The sequence below is a fragment of the Portunus trituberculatus genome, chromosome 15 (assembly GCF_017591435.1).
Source record: "Portunus trituberculatus isolate SZX2019 chromosome 15, ASM1759143v1, whole genome shotgun sequence".
Classification (NCBI taxonomy): Eukaryota; Metazoa; Arthropoda; class Malacostraca; order Decapoda; family Portunidae; genus Portunus; species Portunus trituberculatus.
Genome location: NC_059269.1, coordinates 18,383,629 through 18,402,985, shown reverse-complemented (window position 1 = coordinate 18,402,985; position 19,357 = coordinate 18,383,629). Strand labels below are relative to the sequence as shown.

The window sequence follows — 19,357 nt, the reverse complement described above, 5'->3', positions numbered from 1 at the left end:
GCTTCCCTTGACCCCAGTATGCTAAGCCTCCTCTTAATATTCAAGCAGAGGCGCCGCGCAAGACACACATGACTTCGGTGCTCACATGCGTCAGTAAGTCTAAGTAAAACGTGGTGACTTTTGTGCCTTTTGTGCCTCGTTCGTAACTCAACTTTGCTAAGCTAAGCCACTTTTATTGGAGAGAGAGAGAGAGGGGTGGGGGGAGTTACATAGATACAAAGGACACAACTGACTTGGCCGTCCTCACGTGATGACCTGAACTAGAATTACTAAGAAAGTGACAGTAAAAGAAAATAATAGCAAACCAGAGAGAGAGAGAGAGAGAGAGAGAGAGAGAGAGAGAGAGCACAAACAAAAAAAACAAAAATTCCACAACTTTCCACAATTGATACTCGGGGTACAGTCACTGCCTCGAGGAGAAAGAGAGAAAGAGAGACAGAGACAGCGAAAGAGAGACCCAGAGACCCTTACAGACTCCCAGAGACACCCGAGAGACCCTGAGAAAACCCCACCAGACAAATGACACGACATTACCACTACAGCGCGCAGGCCCATAATCTCCAGCTCGGGGGTTTGGGGGTAGGCAGCACACGGGTTGTTAGCGGGCAGCAACGGGAGGGTACAAGATACACCAGCGCCCTGCTCCCCGCACCAGGCCCCGCACGCTCATGATGGCGGTATAAAACAGCCATTAAACACGAGAGGTGTGTGAGGTTCGCTGCTTGGGGGGGCGGAGCGAGCAGGAGTGAGAGGAGTGTGTGAAGGTGTAGTAGAGACACGGGAAGGTGAAGAAGGAGGTGGTGGTGGTGGTGAAGAGTAGGTGGTATGTAGTTTGTAGTAGTAAGTGAGGAGTGGTGGAAAGAGTGGAGTTTGTGAGAATATCGGTGTAGTTGTTGGAATGATAGTAGTAGTAGTAGTAGTAGTAGTAGTAGTAGTAGTAGTAGTAGTAGTAGTAGTAGAAATAGTAGTTTTAGGTTAAGAGGAAGGTAAACACTAAACTAATTAACTTAATCTAACCTAACTTAATCTAACCTGTTGGAAGATTGAAATATTGCAGATGTTGTAAAGAAGGAGGAAGAGTAGGAATGACAGAAACAGAAATAGTTTTTAATAGAATCACGATGAAGACTAACAACAGAAATACAGCACAAAATCATTGAAACAGAGGAACAAAAGAGTAATGGATATCCTTTTCTTGTAGCTTCTTGCCTATAACATGTGCCCGGCTAGCTCAGTCGGTAGAGCACGAGACTCTTAATCTCGGGGTCGTGGGTTCGAGCCCCACGTTGGGCGAATACTATCTTTTGACTTTCTAGTTGTAAATTTCATGGTATTTTAACTTCCTAGCCAGAAAGTTATAGAGAGTGATCATTCGGGAGGAGTCTTGCACTGTTGTATCCTGTTTTCCACACGCAGTTTACTATCAGCCACCACATTATAAAAGACACTAATGGTTGGAGAGGAATCTTATGCTTTTCTATCCAGTTTTCCTACTTGTAGTTTACTAGTACCTTCTTGGCTACTAATTATACGATGGCTCTTATTATGTAAACCTCTCTCTTCTTTGACACATTCTTTAACATCTTTCCCTCATCACAAGACACTCCCACACACCATGCTTTTCTGTATGTAGAGTCGCTGGTACACAGAGGGAGAGAGAAAGAGACGTGTTTTGGGACGGGAACAGTAAAGGAGTTGGAAGGAATGAGAGTCAGAATGAATAGAAGAAGGAATAATCGTTGAATGATTTTTACTTAATTGTTTGTATTTTTTTTTTCGTTTCAATTAAGACGGATTAATGCCACGATCCACCATTTTCTCTCTCTCTCTCTCTCTCTCTCTCTCTCTCTCTCTCTCTCTCTCTCTCTCTAGCCTTTTATGGGGTCACATGATTGCTGTAAACACACTTTCTAGCAATCTTAATCTCTCTCTCTCTCTCTCTCTCTCTCTCTCTCTCTCTCTCTCTCTCTCTCAGTCAGTAAACGTAAAATCTACATAAAATTGAAATAAAATGTAAATTGACGTTCCTCAGCCAGGATATCTTCACCTATTCTTTTCCCGTCCATCAAACTTCTCTTCTTCCTCCTCCTCTTCCTCCTCCTCCTCCTCCTTTACCTCCTCCTCCTCCTCCTCCTCCTTCTCATTCTCCTGTAATAGTTCATCCTTATCTCCTTACTTTTTATTGTTAATCAAATCTTATCATGTTCTTTTTCTGTCCTCCTTTTCCTCCTCCTCCATCCTTCTCTCATCTCTCTTTCCTCCTCTCTTTTTTTCTTTTACTTCATCAAACCTCACCACCTCCTCGTCTTAAGCCCCGCCCTCCTCCTCTTCCTCCTCCTTCTCCTCCCCTTACTCCTTGTACTCCTCCGCGCAGCTTCCCTCGCCAGGCACAGCCAACGGCACTCTAAAATTGAGATACATTAAAGTGAATCAAAATACACATTACTAAGGGCACAAGGGACGCATCCACGCAGCTTCTGAGGACTCGATTAGCGACGCAGTGGGCTTGTGACGGAGGGATCGTTGTGGCGTGACGGGGGGCGGCGGGTGGAATGCGTGTTATAAAGTATTTGCTTAAACTAGTGTGGTTGAGGTTCGCTGTCCCGCCTGTGGCTCTCATAAGGGAGGGTTAGTAAAGGTGGTGGTGGTGGTGGTGGAGAGAGAGAGAGAGAGAGAGAGAGAGAGAGAGAGAGAGAGGGAGAGGGAGAGAGGGGGGAAGATTGACAGTGTGTACGTGTGTGTGTGTGTGTGTGTGTGTGTGTGTGTGTGTGTGTGTGTGTGTTTCTTGTTTTGGTGTAAGAATTGTGTTTCTGTTCAAATAAATGCTGTTTTTTTTTTTTTTCTAGGGCAGTTTCATAATGAGAAATGTGCGTCTTAGTGTTAGTTGTCCTTGCTGTTCGGCTGTTCGTGACCTATTCCCGTTACTATTCTTGGGTTTATCTGTTATCTTCTCCATTATCTATTCATTTACTTTATTATTTAACCTCATAATCCGCCATGCTAATTACTAATCTCTCCTCTCTTTCTCTCTCTCTCCCCCTCTCTCCCTCTCTCTTCCCACAGGTACATGAAATACTTGTACCCTCTGGAATGTGAGAAGATGAAGCTGTCTAACCCCACCGAGCTACAGAACGCTATTGACGGGAACAGAAGAGAGGGGCGCCGCTCTTCCTACGGGAACTACGGAGACACCTGCCAGCCGCCCATGCTTCCCCTACAGAACCTACAGTCTCTACAGAATCTCCAGAACCTGCAGAACCCCCTCAGTCTTGTCCCGCGGCCGCAGCTCAACGGGAATGGCACAGCTCACCCTCTCGCGCCGCAGGAATATCTGTTGGGTGAGTGTTGGTCTTTGATTTCTTTTCGTCTTAACTTCATTTCCTGGGATTGTTGGATCTGTCTGTTCTTCCTCCCTTCTGTGTCTTTTTTCTTTCATATCCTTGAAATTTGAGGGTCTTGTTTTTTTTTCACTTGTCTTATTTCTGGTCTGGAAATGTTGTCACTGGGTTTAGATTCTCGTTCTGCGAAGTAAGATGTTGCTCTTCGATTCTTCTCAGTGCTAGTTCTCGTCCTGGAAATGTTATCAGAATCAGAACTATAAGATTTATGGCGTCGGGAAGCAAAGGATACGATCTAGGAATCATTTATGCCCTGAGAAAGGAGGAGGAGGAGGAGGAGAAGAAGAAGAAGAAGAAGAAGAAGAAGAAGAAGAAGAAGAAGAAGAGAGAAGTTTGAGAAGAAATATGCTAACCAAGAATGGGAAACGAAGGATAAGTTACAGAAATCACTTGAGTAAAGAAGGAGGAAGAGGAGGACGAGAGAGACCAGAGGGGTGAGAGGGAACTAACCAGGCATGGGGAGTAAGTGGAGGGACGTGGGGGGCGTCAAGGGCGGAGCGGGTGGACTCAGAGGGGGGTGAGTCGTTTGTCATTATTACCGTGGTGGCGTCCGTCCATTCTGACACATCCACACGACGACAAATTGGGCGTCGTGGTGCGGGAGGGTTTGTTGCTCTGCGCTCTAGTTGTAGCCGAGGATGACACTGGTGTGAGAGAGAGAGAGAGAGAGAGAGAGAATGTCGGTATGAAAGGATCTCTATCTCAGCTTGACATTGCCTCTATTTTTTACTTTCTTTCTATTTACATACATTTTTTTTCGCCGTCAGCGTGACATTCGCCGTGCGTGACGCAACACCCAAGCCTCATACTGTGTGACACCGCCCATCACTCCGTCATGCTATAGACGCCCTTGATAACCGTTTGCCCTCTGCATGTCCCACGTCACCCATGTTTGATAGAATGTGGTGCATATGTTGTGGGATTAATAAGTTTTAGTACATGTTTTGGTGGGTTTCTACTGTGTATTCAGGATTCTAGTGATGGTATGACATGTTTATACTTCTAACGGAAACTTTCGATAAAACTTGAGTGATTTCCATTACTATAGACTAATGAACTGGCCACTGCTGCCTTGCTTTGCTCCAGGATGAACATTAAGTGCAATGTTTAATTTCAACCTTCACTCACCTCTCGTCTCTTAGAAATCGTGATCATTTTTAACATTTGCATGTGCACGGCCACGCTCGGCAATATCGCAATTACCCGTTGCTCCGTGATTACGTATGTAAATGATGAACCGACAGCGGCGGCGGCGGCGGGCGGCAGGGGCAGACGAGCCTCGGTACAGATGATCGACATTCCCCGACCAATAGGCAAGATTCAGGCATGAGTGTTGCGTGGCGCAGCACCGTATTGCCCCAAGGCCCCGCCAGCCTCCTCGCGGCCACCACCCGCCACCCGCCCACGTTTTCTATATCACTGTGAACGGGGGACTCTGTTGTTGTCAGCAGCGAACCACAGTTTGTCCATCTTACTGCCGCTGATGTCCATGGCTGAGTCAGCGGCCGCTGCCTTAATGGCGTGCAGTCATTGTTACAGGCAGTAAGAGTCGCCTATTATTTCACCGAGTGGCTCACAACCATCTGTCTCGTCCCTAATTGTAGTCCCCGTCGGTACACACCCCAAACCTTTCCTGGGGCCGCCGCCGCCTCTCTGAGGGGCCGCCCCGCACCATGCACGCCGTGCCTTCACGCTGCCTCACCCGATTAGTGTGAGTATTAAATTGTATACTTATATAACTCGAATGCCCTCAAGCTGTCCTCAAGAGGCATCATCGTCGTCGTGTATTACCGTCAGCGTCATCAGCCTCCTCAGGAGGGCAAAGATATCATCCAGCCTTCTCAGTTTACTTCTGTCGCCTGCTCATTTATTTCATCTGATCTTTCTCTCTAGTTTTCTATTTACCCAACTTTCTTTTATTGCACCGAGATTGCCTCTCTGTAACTCACTGTTCGTCCATTATTTACTTTCTTTGGAATGTCTTCCCCCTGAACTGTGTCCCTGCATCGGATATAAATGCATTGAAATGTTGTGTTGATGAACTTACATGTGATTTACTAGCCATAACTCTCTTTAGTCTTGGTTTTTATCATTGGTCGTAATTGAACACTCGGAGGGGAAACGTAAGGGATATGAGAATACAGAAACCACGGATAAAGAAATAAACACAGGTCAGGAGGCTTAAAGGAAAAAAAATAAAGAACTATTAGTGTGTTAGCATCGATGTTTCGAAATCTCATAGTCAGCTTGCATATCCCGCCAGTCTTCCAGCATTCCGGTCACAACATTAAGCTATTTCATAACCAACAAAGCAACAACGGCCAGCAAAACACGCTCGTCCCTCATACCCACGAAGAATCTCATCGCTTCTCATGTCTTGCCCCGCTCAGTGTTTGCTCATCTCGATCGTTACTTGTTCTTCCTGCGGCTCAATTTGTCCCTGTGGCCGCGTATGGGTGACCAGGGCCCGCGGAGATCAGCGGAGGTGGTGATGGATGGCGGCGGCATCTGACGGCAGCGGCAGCCAGGTAAATGAGCCTTCATTCCTTGATAGATGATGACACAACTCGCTTCAGGTGTTTTGTGCTCACTTCGTATGTTCTCTCTCTCTCTCTCTCTCTCTCTCTCTCTCTCTCTCTCTCTCTCTCTCTCTCTCTCTCTCTCTCTCTCTCTCTCTCTCTTGTTAATTAAGAGGATATGTTAGGTTGTAACACACACACACACACACACACACACACACACACACACACACACACACACACACACACACACACACACACACACAGGTGGCGCTGACGGGGAAGACATATGAACTTAAAGAAGTGAAGAGCGTAGACAGAGAACTTATGGTCATTAATGTCCTCAGTGTGATGGTGGTGGTGGTGGTGGTGATGATGATGATGGTGCTAGAGGCAAAATCACTCGTTTGTAATGATAGACGTTGTGTTGTTGCATTAGCGGTGATGATGGTGTTGGTGGTGGTGGCAGGTCTTGCAGTGGTGGTGGTGTTAAGACCTGTAATTGTTGCACCGATGTAGTGGTAGTTCTTGTAATGCTTGGTTTCTGCAGGGTATGTTCTTTGCTGCATTAGTGGTGGTGTTGGATGGTGCAACGGTGGTGATGGTGGTGGTGCCAGGAGCAGTGGTTGTTGCAGAGGCAAATATTTCTTGCAGTGGTGTTAGTCGCTGCCGATGGTGGTCGTTGCAGCGGTCTTTGCATCTGGCGAACGGTAAGGTCCACAGATTTATGACAACCATCAAATATGGGCAATAAATAGCCTCCGTAGCCGCCGTGATATCTGGCCGCCGATCTGCCGCCGCCCGCCGCTAACGATTTATTTTACCGTCGTTGTGTTGCCTTTATGGCGACGAAACGACGGCCTGGAGAGCTTTGCGTGGTTTATATGTGTTTTATGCACTCGCCGCTGAGCCTGGCGCGGCGGGATGGCGGCTGTGGCGAGCACCGTCAATGTCCGGAAAATTGCTCCCACGCGTCCAGGCGCCGCGTCCCCACATGTTGCTCGCCATTTTGTCACATCGCTATTGTCTGCTCTTTCCGTGGTGATTTCCTTCAAGGCTGGATGCTCTGGAGTTTTCCTTCTTTATTTCCGTCAGATTGTATTGTGCCTCTTACTAAAATTCTTCACAACAGTGTTTTAAATGTCGTATTAAGGTCTGATCGTGGGAAGAACTATAACTTCCCATTTGTCATACCTTTGCTGTGGAGAAATGTGTTAAGAGGCGACGAATAAACCGAAATGACAATCCTGGAGAGAAAAAAAAAAAAAGGAAGAAAAATAGAAAGAAATAGCAATAAAACAGAAAGGAGCAAAATACAGACAGGGTAAGAATAAGGACAAACAAAACAAGTGACATTTCAAACGGAAGGAGAAAAAGACGAAAAAAAGAAGAAGAACCAAATAAAAAGACTGATAAAAAACAGAAACACACCCATTGGCACTGACGAAGTTATTTGCCATAAACTACGGAGGAGGAGGAGGAGGAGGAAGAGGGAGGAAGGCGGAGTAGCGAATGGCATACCTAAGTCGCTCGTCAGATCGTGGGAACGTGTTTTAAAAGTGCCTTGTTTAGTCCATTTATACATTACTTGTGTTTAACGTTTCCAGTAGCCGCCATTAGCATAACTGCCGGAGGAGAGAGAGAGAGAGAGAGAGAGAGAGAGAGAGAGAGAGAGAGAGAGAGAGAGAGAGAGAGAGACGAACTGAGACTTGTGTATAACTAAAAGAAAATTGTAGGGAAGGAGTGAACTAAACAGAGAGAGAGAGAGAGAGAGAGAGAGAGAGAGAGAGAGAGAGAGAGAGAGAGAGTATACGGTGTGCCTCTCATCTATATTCATGCTAAGCCCCTGAGTCTGCCTGGTCAACCCTCACTCAGTCAGGCAGCGGGGCCATAAAGCACTGGCCCATCCCACTCTCATAACGCATAACGTAAACTTGGGAACAACATACTTCTGGTGTCTCTCTCTCTCTCTCTCTCTCTCTCTCTCTCTCTCTCAACACGAATGGAACACAAAGGAAGAACAAACGGCAGCAAATACTGTGTTGAGATTTACGAGACTGCTTGTGATAAACTGCGCTATCTAATCTCAAGTAATAAACATAAAGGCGAAGAAGAAGAAGAAGAAGAAAAATTGAAAGAAGAGAAGGAAGAGGAGGAGGAGGAGGAGGAGGAGGAGGAGGAGGAGGAGATGATTGAGGTTAAGAAAGATAGAAAAAAAAAGAGTAGAGAACAGCAGGGATTGATTAAGAAAGAGACAGAGAAGGAGAAAACAGTAGGAGACAGAAAGAAATGAGAAGAAAAACAACAACAATCACAAGAACAACCAAAGAACAACCAGAGAAAACAAACGAAGGAACTGAAACAAAACAACAGCAGAAGAAAGAGCAAGAGGAGGAACAGGAGGAGGCAGAAAGAAGAGGAGGAGGAGGAGGAGGAGGAGGAGGCATGTGTGGGCGGTTTAATCGAGTGATGACGAAGGGCGGGCGGAGTGGTGGGCTCTGTGGGGGGTGATTACCGCGCAGTGGGGGTTATTTCTCCCTCTCCCCCCACTCCTTTCCCACTATCCCTTATCCACTCCCTCTCCCACCCCGCTGACCCACCGCTGATGGTCATGCAGGTAGGAATCATGATGGCAGGTGAGACTACAGGTGTGTTAGGAGAGGCTGCGGTGAGAAGGTGTAGGAGCACAAAGGAATAGAAAGAATATACAAGCCAAGAGTGACCAGTTGGTTCTTTTAATCTTGTGATGCTTAGTAAGGAAACTGAATGATGAGATAGAATAGAACAAAATGGAACTTCAGGTGAATTAAAGAGAAAGAAAGGCGGAGGATGAGGAGGAGGGCAGAAATAGAAAAAGGAAGAGGATGGTGAGTAAGGATCAGTGAGAAGTTAAGAGGAGGAGAATGTCGTGAAGTTGTAAAGAGAGAAAAGAAGAGAAGGTAGAAGAAATGTATTAACAAAGAGAGAGAGAGAGAGAGAGAGAGAGAGAGAGAGAGAGAATACTTGCACAGGGAAAGAAAAAATAAGAGAAATGCAGTAAGACGTAAGTAAAGATAATAGGAAGAAAATAGGAAATAAGCGAAAGTGAAAGAAAGAAAAGGAGAATAGGAAAAGAGAGAGAGAGAGAGAGAGAGAGAGAGAGAGACAGAGACAGAGACAGAGAGAGAATACCACTAAATAGATGAGTAGAGGAAGGAGTACGTGATTGATAGCGTGAGGGAAGAAGAGGAGGAGGAGGAGGAGGAGGAGGAGGAGGAGGACGTGTAGTGGCTCTTGAAGACTCTTGTTGCTGGAGGCGTGTCATTAATTTCGCTTAGTCTCGTCACTTTGTTAATTGGAACTCTACCCCGGGTGAATAATTACTGTGCATTTGCATACCGAAGAGTCAGGGAAGAGAGAGAGAGAGAGAGAGAGAGAGAGAGAGAGAGAGAGAGAGAGAGAGAGAGAGAGAGAGAGAGAGAGAGAGAGATATGGTTCGAAATGGAATAGACTATAGGAATGTAAATTTCTTGTTTCGTTTTTTTTGTGTTTTGAAATGTAAAAGATGGAAAGGAAGAAGTGAGAGAGAGAGAGAGAGAGAGAGAGAGAGAGAGAGAGAGAGAGAGAGAGAGAGAGAGAGAGAATTTTTCTACCGTAGAAATTAATCATCCTTACAAGATTATTATTTTTTACTTTTTTTCTGTCCGGTAAGTGGTTTGTGTCTACATTCTCTCTCTCTCTCTCTCTCTCTCTCTCTCTCTCTCTCTCTCTCTCTCTCTCTCTCTGAAAAGAAAAAGACCATGGAAAAGCTAGAGAGAGAGAGAGAGAGAGAGAGACAGACAGACAGACAGACAGACAGACAGACAGACAGACAGACAGAGAGAGAGAGAGAGAGAGAGAGAGAGAGAGAGAGAGAGAGAGAGAGAGAGACCAACCAACACTCACTTCTCAACATCGACCACTCATAATACTAGGGTCATGATCCAAAACATTACAAGGGGCATTCATCGTCCCGGCACCGCTTGTAGGTCCCGCCGCCGCCTCTGCCTCGCCTCACGCCCGCCATCGCTGTTCTTGAAGCGAGTCGACCCAGGCTGACGAGCGAGCGCCTCAGAAGGGCAGCGGGAGAGATAACCGGGATGAAACACTGGATTGGGGCCGCGACGTATATGGATGAGGGGAAGATGGATAGAAATGATGAACGTTATCAGGATCAGTGGGATAAGGGAAGATGGATCAGCAGTCTGCCAGCCAACCAGGAGGAGGAGCACAAAGGAATACAAAGAAAGAAGCCAGCATAGTCACCCATCCACCCTGCAAGCCAGCCAGTCCGCCAGCCAACCATCTACTCAGCCAGTCATTCAGCCAGTCAGCCAGTCAGCCACACAGTACACTCCTCTCCTATATATCCCCTCGGACAGACAGACACCTCAGGGGAAGGGTGAAATTAGTTATTCTTACCAGTTATGGATTTTACACCTGTAGGTCTTCAAGTATTTTCACTCAGAGCTCTTGTGTTCGGTGAGCTGGACCGCCGTACTGGATCGCCGCACCTGCTTCTTTTTCTTGTTCTTTTTTAAGGATGGGGCAGTGTGGGTGAGGGTTTTCTGTTCTTCATTGTTTTTTTTTTTACCTTTTAGTACTGTATGTTGACGAATGACCCCCGTGTCTTTTGTCTTAGGGGTGAGAGTCTTTTTATATCTCCTTCAAAACTACGTTACGTGCGCCTTTTAGCTTAAAGCGTGCCTATTCCTGCCTCAGACCTCTTCCCGAAATCCTGCTCGTTGAGTAATATAAACAAGTCATGCGCGTATTAGGAAAGCGATACGGGTACTAGTGAGACTTTCCTTTGGAGAGTGTTTTTTTTATACCAATGGGTTTTTCACGAGAATTTTTTTTGGCTAATGAAGGTATTTTTTGGATCCCTCCTATCAGAAAGCCCATATGCTAGGAATCGTTATCCAAAGTAAGGAAGCTCTTCCTATACTCGAACCGTGGCCACCTCAGACCCCAGAGCGCGCGTGGTGAAAACATATACGTAAAGTAATTCAGCGCCGTTCACAAAAATACTAACTAGATTTAAGGTTTTCAGCATGTGTCTGTGACCGGAGCCGAGACAAAGTGTTACATGTGTTGTCTGTTTTCCGTTGGTAAACCATAGCCGAACACCACAGCGGTATAAGGCTTCCTTTAACCAACTATGGTAGAGTCCACACACCTTAGTATAATCTAGAGGTGTGTGGCCTTCCCTTAAGTAGACTCAACTCACAAACATTCGAATGTAAATGAAGACTAAAGCATTTATTTCCGGCTACACAACTTACACGTGTCTTGAGCAAATTTGTTATCTAAATACCACAAATTTAGTTAAGATGCGATAAATTACCTCCCTCTTTTTATAAATCGTATTCCTCTCAACACTGTAACACTAAAACACAGAAAACTCATTCATTTACCCAAACGCCAAGAATCGGAAATAGGACACTGACTAATATTACACTCCAGAATGACGTAACTTTTCAATCTCCACGACACGACATGCCATGAATCACCTTCCATCGCTTAGCCAAACTGAAAGAAAGACGAGAAACAATAATACGTCTTGGATGAGCTCACGAGAAAAGCTCCTCATAAATATACGCTTCTTTGTCAATGAATCTCTCTCTCTCTCTCTCTCTCTCTCTCTCTCTCTCTCTCTCTCTCTCTCTCTCTCTCTCTCTCTCTCTCTCTCTCTCTCTCTCTCTCTCTCTCTCTCTCTCTCTCTCTCTCTCTCTCTCTCAGGGATATTAATTGATTATGAAACGACTAAATGACAGCATGTGTGTGTGTGTGTGTGTGTGTGTGTGTGTGTGTGTGTGTGTGTGTGTGTGTGTGTGTGTGTGTGTGTGTGTCTAATTATTGTCTGGAAAAGAAGAGGAGAAGGAAGAAGAAGAAGAAGAAGACGAAACCGTGTGAATGAGTGAACCGCAGACTTAGTATATAGGAGATGAATAAGAGGCAGGAGGTTGAGGTGGAGATGGAGGTGGAGGTCTAGTGATGATGGAGGAGGAGGTGCAGGGGCGCGGCGCACATTAGGGGCGTTGGAGGGACAAGACCTGACGTGAAGAGGCGGGGATCCTCCATTCGCCTCAAAGGAACCGAGACAAAAAGTTTTGATTCCCTCCATAAACGATATGATAATGAGGTCTTTGTGGCGCTCCCCTCTACACGCGTGGCCGCCCCTCGGATCTATCTATATCACCGTCATGATTCGTACCTGCCTGCCTACCTCCAAAGACTGACGGAGGTGTGGGACAGGGCCTTTCTTTGTGTGTGTGTGTGTGTGTGTGTGTGTGTGTGTGTGTGTGTGTGTGTGTGTGTGTGTGTGTGTGTGTTTCTCTCTCTTTCTGTCTCTTTCTTTCTCTCTCTCTCTCTCTCTCTCTCTCTCTCTCTCTCTCTCTCTCTCTCTCTCTCTCTCTCTCTCTCTCTCTCTCTCTCTCTCTCTCTCTCTCTCTCTCTCTCTCTCTCTCTCTCTCTCTCTCTCTCTCTCTCTCTCTCTCTCTCTCTCTCTCTCTCTCTCTCTCTCTCTCTCTCTCTCTCTCTCTCTCTCACGGTTAGAAGGATTGGATCACGCGTTACTTCATCATTGAAATCTTACAACTTTCAAGAATTTTTTTTTGTTTCAGTCACTTTTTTTCACATCTAAGCTAAGAGCCCAAAATCTTATTAAAGAGTGTGCTTACCATTGTATGTGTGGGGGAGGGATACACCTTTTACTGATGAGGGCGGTGTATCGCCATACACAGGTCGCGGCGGCTCTCCTCCGGGGTCGCAGGAGGCGCTGCTGGAGGCCACGAGACTCACCATGTGGAAGCTGTACAATCAGGGCTTGGGCGTCGGCGGCGGCTTCCAGCATGAAGATGACGGCCCCAAGCTGCCACCCCCGCACCACCCGTTGGCCGGCGTGCCCTTCCCGCCCCAGAAGGAGGCGCTCAACCTGGAGGTAAAGGACGAGGTAAGTTCTGAGTCTTGGCATTAATCCTCATGCTGTATTTGAATCCATTCCCATGCGCTTACTGTGATAACTGCTGTGTAATGTTGACCATACAGCCCGTCCAGCCCTACTAGTGTGTTGATGTGTACATACGTTGTAGTCAATACATGTCGCAATACCTAAACCCTTTGACTGCCAATGATAGTTCAAGACATTACTTTACTAGAGTGACAGACAATATTACTGAGCACAAAATACATTCACTGTCACCGAAGTGTTTGAATCACTCGATCACTTCAGCTGTCAGTGGTGGCTTTTAAAATTAAAATTTTTCATTAGTAACATCAGGATGTTTTTGTGAACCTGAGACTTCTTAGCAGTCAAAAGGCACTGAGCACGCCTGTGTCCTGCTCAGCAATGTAATGTAGACACGCCTCACTCTGTAGCGGTGCCCCTGTAGTTGACCTCCAAGGGTGTTTGGTCCCCTAGGCAGCGCCGTCCCTCCGTGATAACCGAGGGTATCAGCCATTCTTCTTTCAGCGGCCGGGGCGCCTCAAGGACGCAGTGGACCACCGCAATGACCTGCGCAACGACCTACGGAACGACGTACGTAATGACCTGCGCAATGACCTCCGTAACGACTTCAGAAGCGACCTGCGTAACGACATGCGGAGTCGCCTGGAGGACAGCACGATACCGCCAGCAGCCAAGCGGCAAGCCCAACAGGAAGACTCTCACGACCCCCGCCTGCCGCCGCCCACCACGCCCACCAACGCCCAGAGCGGCGCCAACATTAAAATCACCTCGCGAGGTAAGTGTGTCCAGCCTGCCCGATCATGATGAGTAAAGAAATACTAATGCTACTAATAATGACTTCAGTGTTTAACTCATTGTAATAATTATGTGAGGCAGACAATTTGCAGTACTATGAGTGTAGTGTACCAATAACAATACAACATTCTCCTATGTAACAACTTCACTAAAATCATTGTTTTACCATTTGATTTCGAGAAGTGAATGATATACTATGTTACATCGTGTATTTAGCGTATGTTTATGTAACGCTTCATTCACTCTGCAGTATAGACACCCTTTCCTGACACTTTGATATAAGGAAGAATAATGTAATTATTCCTTTTTATGCATAATTTTTGTTGCCTTCACGTAGTAAAAGAACACTTCCTGATACCTACGAGATACAGTGTTGATATGTGTCTCTTTATCTCTCGCAGGAGACGGCAGGAGTCAGGACCAGAGTTTAGTAGTCAGTATGGAAATCAATGGGACACTCTACCAGGGTGTTCTGTTCGCCCAGGCTCCGCGGGCTCGCTTCAGCTAAGGTAGTGTCCCCGTCACCAGCCCACCACGCTGCACACTCTGGTCTGCAGCAGCACGCAGGCCGAGAGGAACAGCAGCGGACGTGACAAGGAGAGAGGCGTCTTCTTGTGTCCGCTCTGTGTCCAGCCTCGCCTCTCCTCATCTGGCCGACCAATGGGACAGCTTGACCTTAATGTTACCTTGTTGAAAGTCACTGTAGCGCTTTATGGATATGATGAACCTGAATCAGGTTACTGTATTTATTTATGTAATTATATTGTGTGATGATAGTTGTACAGCATTGTTCTTGTGAGAGCAGGTGACACGTTCTTGTCTCTTTCTTATTCTGTCGGTTTTAAGGTTAAATCAAAGATAGCCAAGTGGTGATCTCATGAACGGAGCCCTAGAGTTGTGTGGATGACGCGGACTTGACCACAGTTCTCGGCGCGCTGCAGGTGACGTGCCGCCGACTCCAAGGTTGCCACACCCACCCAGCGCACTGTTCCTGCTTCACGGCGTGCACTGAATGAACAAGAATACGTGTGCGTTTTAGTCAGTCACGAACGACGCCTCCTTCCATAGTGGAAGAGAAGAACGCTTCAGTGTCCAGCAGAGTGAGTTCTTCGTTCGCCGCCGCGTCGTTCGTCCTCCACCGGTGACCACCACCACTGTGTTGCTGCCTTGGTCACCCACCTCCCCTGCTAGGACCTCCACCCACTGCCATACATGGATGAGCGTTCGCCATTGCCACGATGACCATCCACAGTAAGGCTCCTCCTGCTTCGTGTGGATGCTGCCGCCGATCCGCGTCCACCACAGTCCCCTCGCCGCCTGGGCCGCCTCCACTCAAGGTTACCCATTCGTCATCATGGCCACTTATCATCCGGAGTGAATATAGTGCCTCACTCACCATGAATACTGATGGTTATTGTGGCAGGGAGCTCGACTAGAGATGCTGGACAGAGGAGCTGCATGTCTGTTAGGAAGTACGGCTGAACTTATCCTTTGCCCTCGAGTGTTGACCAAACTGTGCTCGATTCCGTCTGGCGAGGGTGCCGAGTGTCACGGTGGTGTGCAGGGCTGTCTTCTGACGTGTACTGAGCTCAAGACGTTGTTTCCTCATCGAGAAAAACGTAATCAATCACTCATTCCGGTTGAAAGCTGTTGGAACTGTGCAATAAATCACCTTTCGTGTTGATTATAACGAATGTCAAAATTACACCGCTGTCGAACGCTCCGAGTACCTGAATTGCATAACGAAAAAATTCCAGGCCACGATTTTGGCTGAGAAATGTTTACCTTGACTTTGTGCGCCACCAGAGTCGTCCGGAGGCTTTTTTGTCCCTTTGACAACTACTTTATACTTTGTTTGTGCTAGAATGGACTGTGTATGTTAGTTAGTGGTTAGGTAAGAAGCAGTGTGTGTCGGGCGGGCGGGCGGTGACTTGTGCGGGAGCGAGGTGACCAGTGGGCGAGGCTGGCACGCGCGCAGCAGTTTACTCAGGGATCTTCCTCCGTGCTCACGCCCCGCGGCTCCCCACCACCTGGCCGTAACTTAGGCGTCACGTGATGTCCTCGCCATTGCCATTTCAATAGGTTTTAAGGAAACCAGTCACGTTATGTTGGATGTCGGCCTGACGAGCTGCCGCAGGTGACTGACCCTCCAAGGCCAGTGTTGCAGGGGTTGCTGCTGCCTGCACCTCAGGGAGACCGGCTGGAGCTCCCGTCCTGGCTGCTAAGGAGTGCGTCGAACCAGTGTTATCAGGCGATACTGATGTCTCGTCACCAGGGGAGTGATGTCCTGGTAGGCGTCTCCACGGCTGGCCGGCGACGCCGCGCTGTGCCAGGGGGCGCGGGGCCGAGCCTGCTCCTTCCCATCCCCCTTCGTGAAGTCTCACTGTCCTACTCTGTCAGCGCGTTGCTACTGTATTATTATCTTATTGATACTTTTAAGGATTTAATTACTTTTAAGGTTGTTGTAAATGAGTTGTCGTGTACAGCGCGCCGAGCCCCTGGCCCTGTGAGGGGCGGCGGTCAGCCCACCTCCCGTCGAGACCACTCTCTCGCGTTAGCAGCGGCAGTTACTTAAAAGTGAAAATGTAATAAAATGTTAGTAGTAGATTGCATTTCATTGGTCACCTATAGTCTAGTGGCTGGCGCTGTAGCAGTGCCAAGGTAAACAAGCATTACTGTTGTCTATGCAGGCAGTAGCAAAAGTAATAATTGCATGAAACGAACAGTCAGGTGAATGTATCTGCGTCACGTGTCGTAACTATAGGCATTGAAGGGTCGTTTGGGAAGGACGGCTGTGCATCAGGGCTTGAAGAGGGCTGCAATGATCACCTTTGCTCATGACGGCTTCTGCATATGAAGAAGGTAAGGTGATTAAGCTTTTTCGCAGCTGAAATACACCACAGGAAAGATCTAAATGTAGTAATAACTTGAGGCAATAGATAACAAGGCAGACTAACCGGGCATCGTGCATCAGGCAGCTTCTTCCAGACAGCAGTGCTTGCATGAAGTACTTGCTGGCTATCAAGTGCGGCGATAACACATATTACAACACATTATTGTTATAATACTATCACATTTTCCCATTAGAATGTTATTTTTTCATAGTAATACAAAACGTAAGGTCTGCGCATGCGTGCGCTGGCCTGCTTGTTGCCAGATACTCGCCAGTCAGGTCAGTAACCTCACTCTAGCCGGCGTCTTCCCAGTGTCTGCATGTTGGAGGTGAGTTGTCCATTCTCTGTCTTTTCAAGGTGTATGATAGGTCTGTACTCTTAAAGCAAAGTGAGTGTGTGATGCAGAGCCGTGCAAATCAAGAAGAAGGGCGGAAAGAAAGCTGTCATATGTTAATTAGGACTTCATCAAGAGGGGGTGGTGTGTGTTAACAGCTGGACAGTGGTAGATAACTATTTCGTTTAATCACTGAGTCTTTATGTAGCGCAGTAACAATAGGGTAGAGTACCAGGCAGCTGGTAAATGTCCATCAGTGAAATTAATAAAAGTAATGAACTGTCGAGCGTAAATCTTGTGTAGAGTTAAACGTAATAAGTAGTGGCGTTCTAATGAAGTCGTCCCTCCAGCTCTCCTCGTTTCCAGGCTCCCTCTTCATAGCGCTTTCATTCAGCTGACATGACGTCACTTATATGAAACCACGCCATTGGTCAGAAGGGTTCTGGTCCGGCCACTCTTTTTGGGCAGCGGGATATTTTTTTTTTTTTCTTAAGGGAAGAGAGCTAGCTAAGGGCAAAAAAGAAAAGGTTAAAAAAAAAGTCCACTTGAGTGCTGGCTCTCTACAAAGAAGATAAACGTCAGCCATGAATTAGGGACCAAATGCCTCGATACCTCCCTCTTCAAAGAAACTCGTAGGAAGTTGGAAATACAGATAATGTTGAAGTATGCACGAGTGTAAAGAGAATGCACCATCTCAAAAGAGTGGCTGCGAAGGAGCCGTGAAAGGAGAGCTGGAACGACGACTAATTAGGACAATCCCCGACAATGCCTAAATATAGTTTGTGGGTAAATTTGCAGTTTCAACCAATATACCCTATCTTGAAGTTCTTTTTCCCTGTTTAACAAGCTTGGGGACCTCCTGGGAAAGCGGGATTTTAGGGTGGGGAAACCAAACCTAACCTAAATTGTCCTAAAGTTATTCATATCCGATAGGGTAAAATGGGATTAGAAATGCTCGTAGAAGTGTGATTTAGACTGTGACAATGTGTATAGTTACGTGTGGTGTATTGGTTGAAACTACAATAATACCAGTTTGTCATGTGATCAGTGCCAGGGCTACGTGGCAGATAGTTAGCGGCAGTACAACTCTCATATTCTCAGTAGGGACGTGCCTCCTCTTACCTGACGAAGGATGTGCTCATTGGACTAGTTATACCCCTCAAAAAAAAAAAAAAATGGCCTCACAAATAAAGTCAATTAGTAAGTAAAAGAAGACACACAACTCCATCCTAATCCTTTCTAGAAAAGAATGTTTGCTCGCTCTCCTCCTTCTCTCCTTCACCTCCGCCTTCCCTCCTTCAAACCCGTCTTCCCTCCTTCGCCCCATCCCTCTCTCCTTCAGCCCATCCTTCCCTCCCTTTCCCCTTTCTTCCCTCCCTTTCCCCTTTCTTCCCTCCTTCACCGCGTTCTTCCCTCCCTCTCCCCATTCTTCCCTCCCTCTCCCATTCTTCCCTCCCTCCCTCTCTTCCGTCGTCCTTCCCTCTCCCCCGTTCTTCCCTCCTCCCTCTCCCCGTCTTCCCTCCTTCCCTCTCCCCGTTCTTCCCTCCTCCCTCTCCCCGCCTTCCTCCTCTCTCTTCCCCGTCTTCCCTCCTCTCTCTCCCCGCCTTCCCTCCCTCCCTATCCCCGTCTTCCCTCCCTCCATCTCCCCCGTCTTCCTCCTCCCTCTCCCCGTCTTCCTCCCTCTCTCTCCCCCGTCTTCCCTCCGTCCCTCGCCTCCGTCTTCCCTCCCTCCCTCGCCTCCGTCTTCCCTCCCTCTCCCCCGTTCTTCCCTCTCTCTCCTCGTTCTTCCCTCCCTCTCTTCGTTCTTCCCTCCTTCACCGCCTTCTTCCCTCCCTACCTATCTATCTATCTATCTGTGTTCCTTCGCCGTCTTCCCTCCTTCACCGCGGTCTTTCTTCCCTCAGCATCCTTCTTCCTTCCCTCACCGCTTTCTTCCCTCCCTCTCCCCTGTTTTCCCTCACTCCCCCCGTCTTCCCTCACTCTCCCCGTCTTCCCTCACTCTCCCCCCGTCCTCCCTCCCATTGCCTTCTCTTTCGACATGATAGTGTATGAGTGAACGAATAGTAAAGGCGGCGTCACACTAGCACTTTTTCCGTCGTCTCAGGCGATTTCCGTCGTCTTTTTACTCTTCTGTCAACTCTTTCCGTCGTCTTGAGTCAGACGGAACGCATCGTTTTCGTCTAGCGCCATTTTTTTTTTTTTTTGTCAAAATAAGAACTATGGTTTCTAATCAACACTTTTATTAAAAAAAAATTTTTTTTGTTAAACGGAAGAATGCTATTATCATGACAAGAAATTTAAAGGAGTTGATGAATATATATTTGTATACATATTTTTTTTCTTCTAGCCTAGCAATGAAAAGTTCCTCAGTTGTTTGTGTACATTTACAGGGGAGTGCGAATGTGCGACGCTTTTGAATATTTCAAGGC

At 47.1% G+C, this 19,357-nt stretch overlaps 1 protein-coding gene, 1 long non-coding RNA gene and 1 other non-coding gene across 7 annotated transcripts in view; all 3 read left to right on the top strand.

Moving 5' to 3' along the window:
• The window catches only part of LOC123504167 (protein dead ringer homolog), a 221,049-nt gene extending 204,744 nt beyond the window's left edge, over nt 1-16,305 (top strand). For 3 of the 4 annotated variants that reach the window (XM_045254505.1, XM_045254503.1, XM_045254506.1), the window contains 4 exons: nt 3,064-3,338; nt 12,682-12,890; nt 13,395-13,680; nt 14,102-16,305. In XM_045254505.1, the coding sequence (XP_045110440.1) occupies nt 3,064-3,338; nt 12,682-12,890; nt 13,395-13,680; nt 14,102-14,208 (877 nt within the window). In that variant the 3' untranslated portion in view covers nt 14,209-16,305. The remainder of the gene's footprint in view (nt 1-3,063; nt 3,339-12,681; nt 12,891-13,394; nt 13,681-14,101) is intronic. The other variant, XM_045254504.1, reaches the window with a different exon arrangement.
• Nucleotides 1,221-1,293, top strand: Trnak-cuu. Its single transcript has one exon. It is a non-coding gene; the product is annotated as a tRNA-Lys (tRNA).
• A 530-nt stretch (nt 16,306-16,835) lies between the features above and the next one.
• LOC123504306 overlaps nt 16,836-19,357 on the top strand; it is a 10,320-nt gene continuing 7,798 nt past the window's right edge. For both annotated transcript variants that reach the window (XR_006674798.1, XR_006674797.1), the window contains exon 1: nt 16,836-16,922. This is a non-coding gene — a long non-coding RNA (uncharacterized LOC123504306). The remainder of the gene's footprint in view (nt 16,923-19,357) is intronic.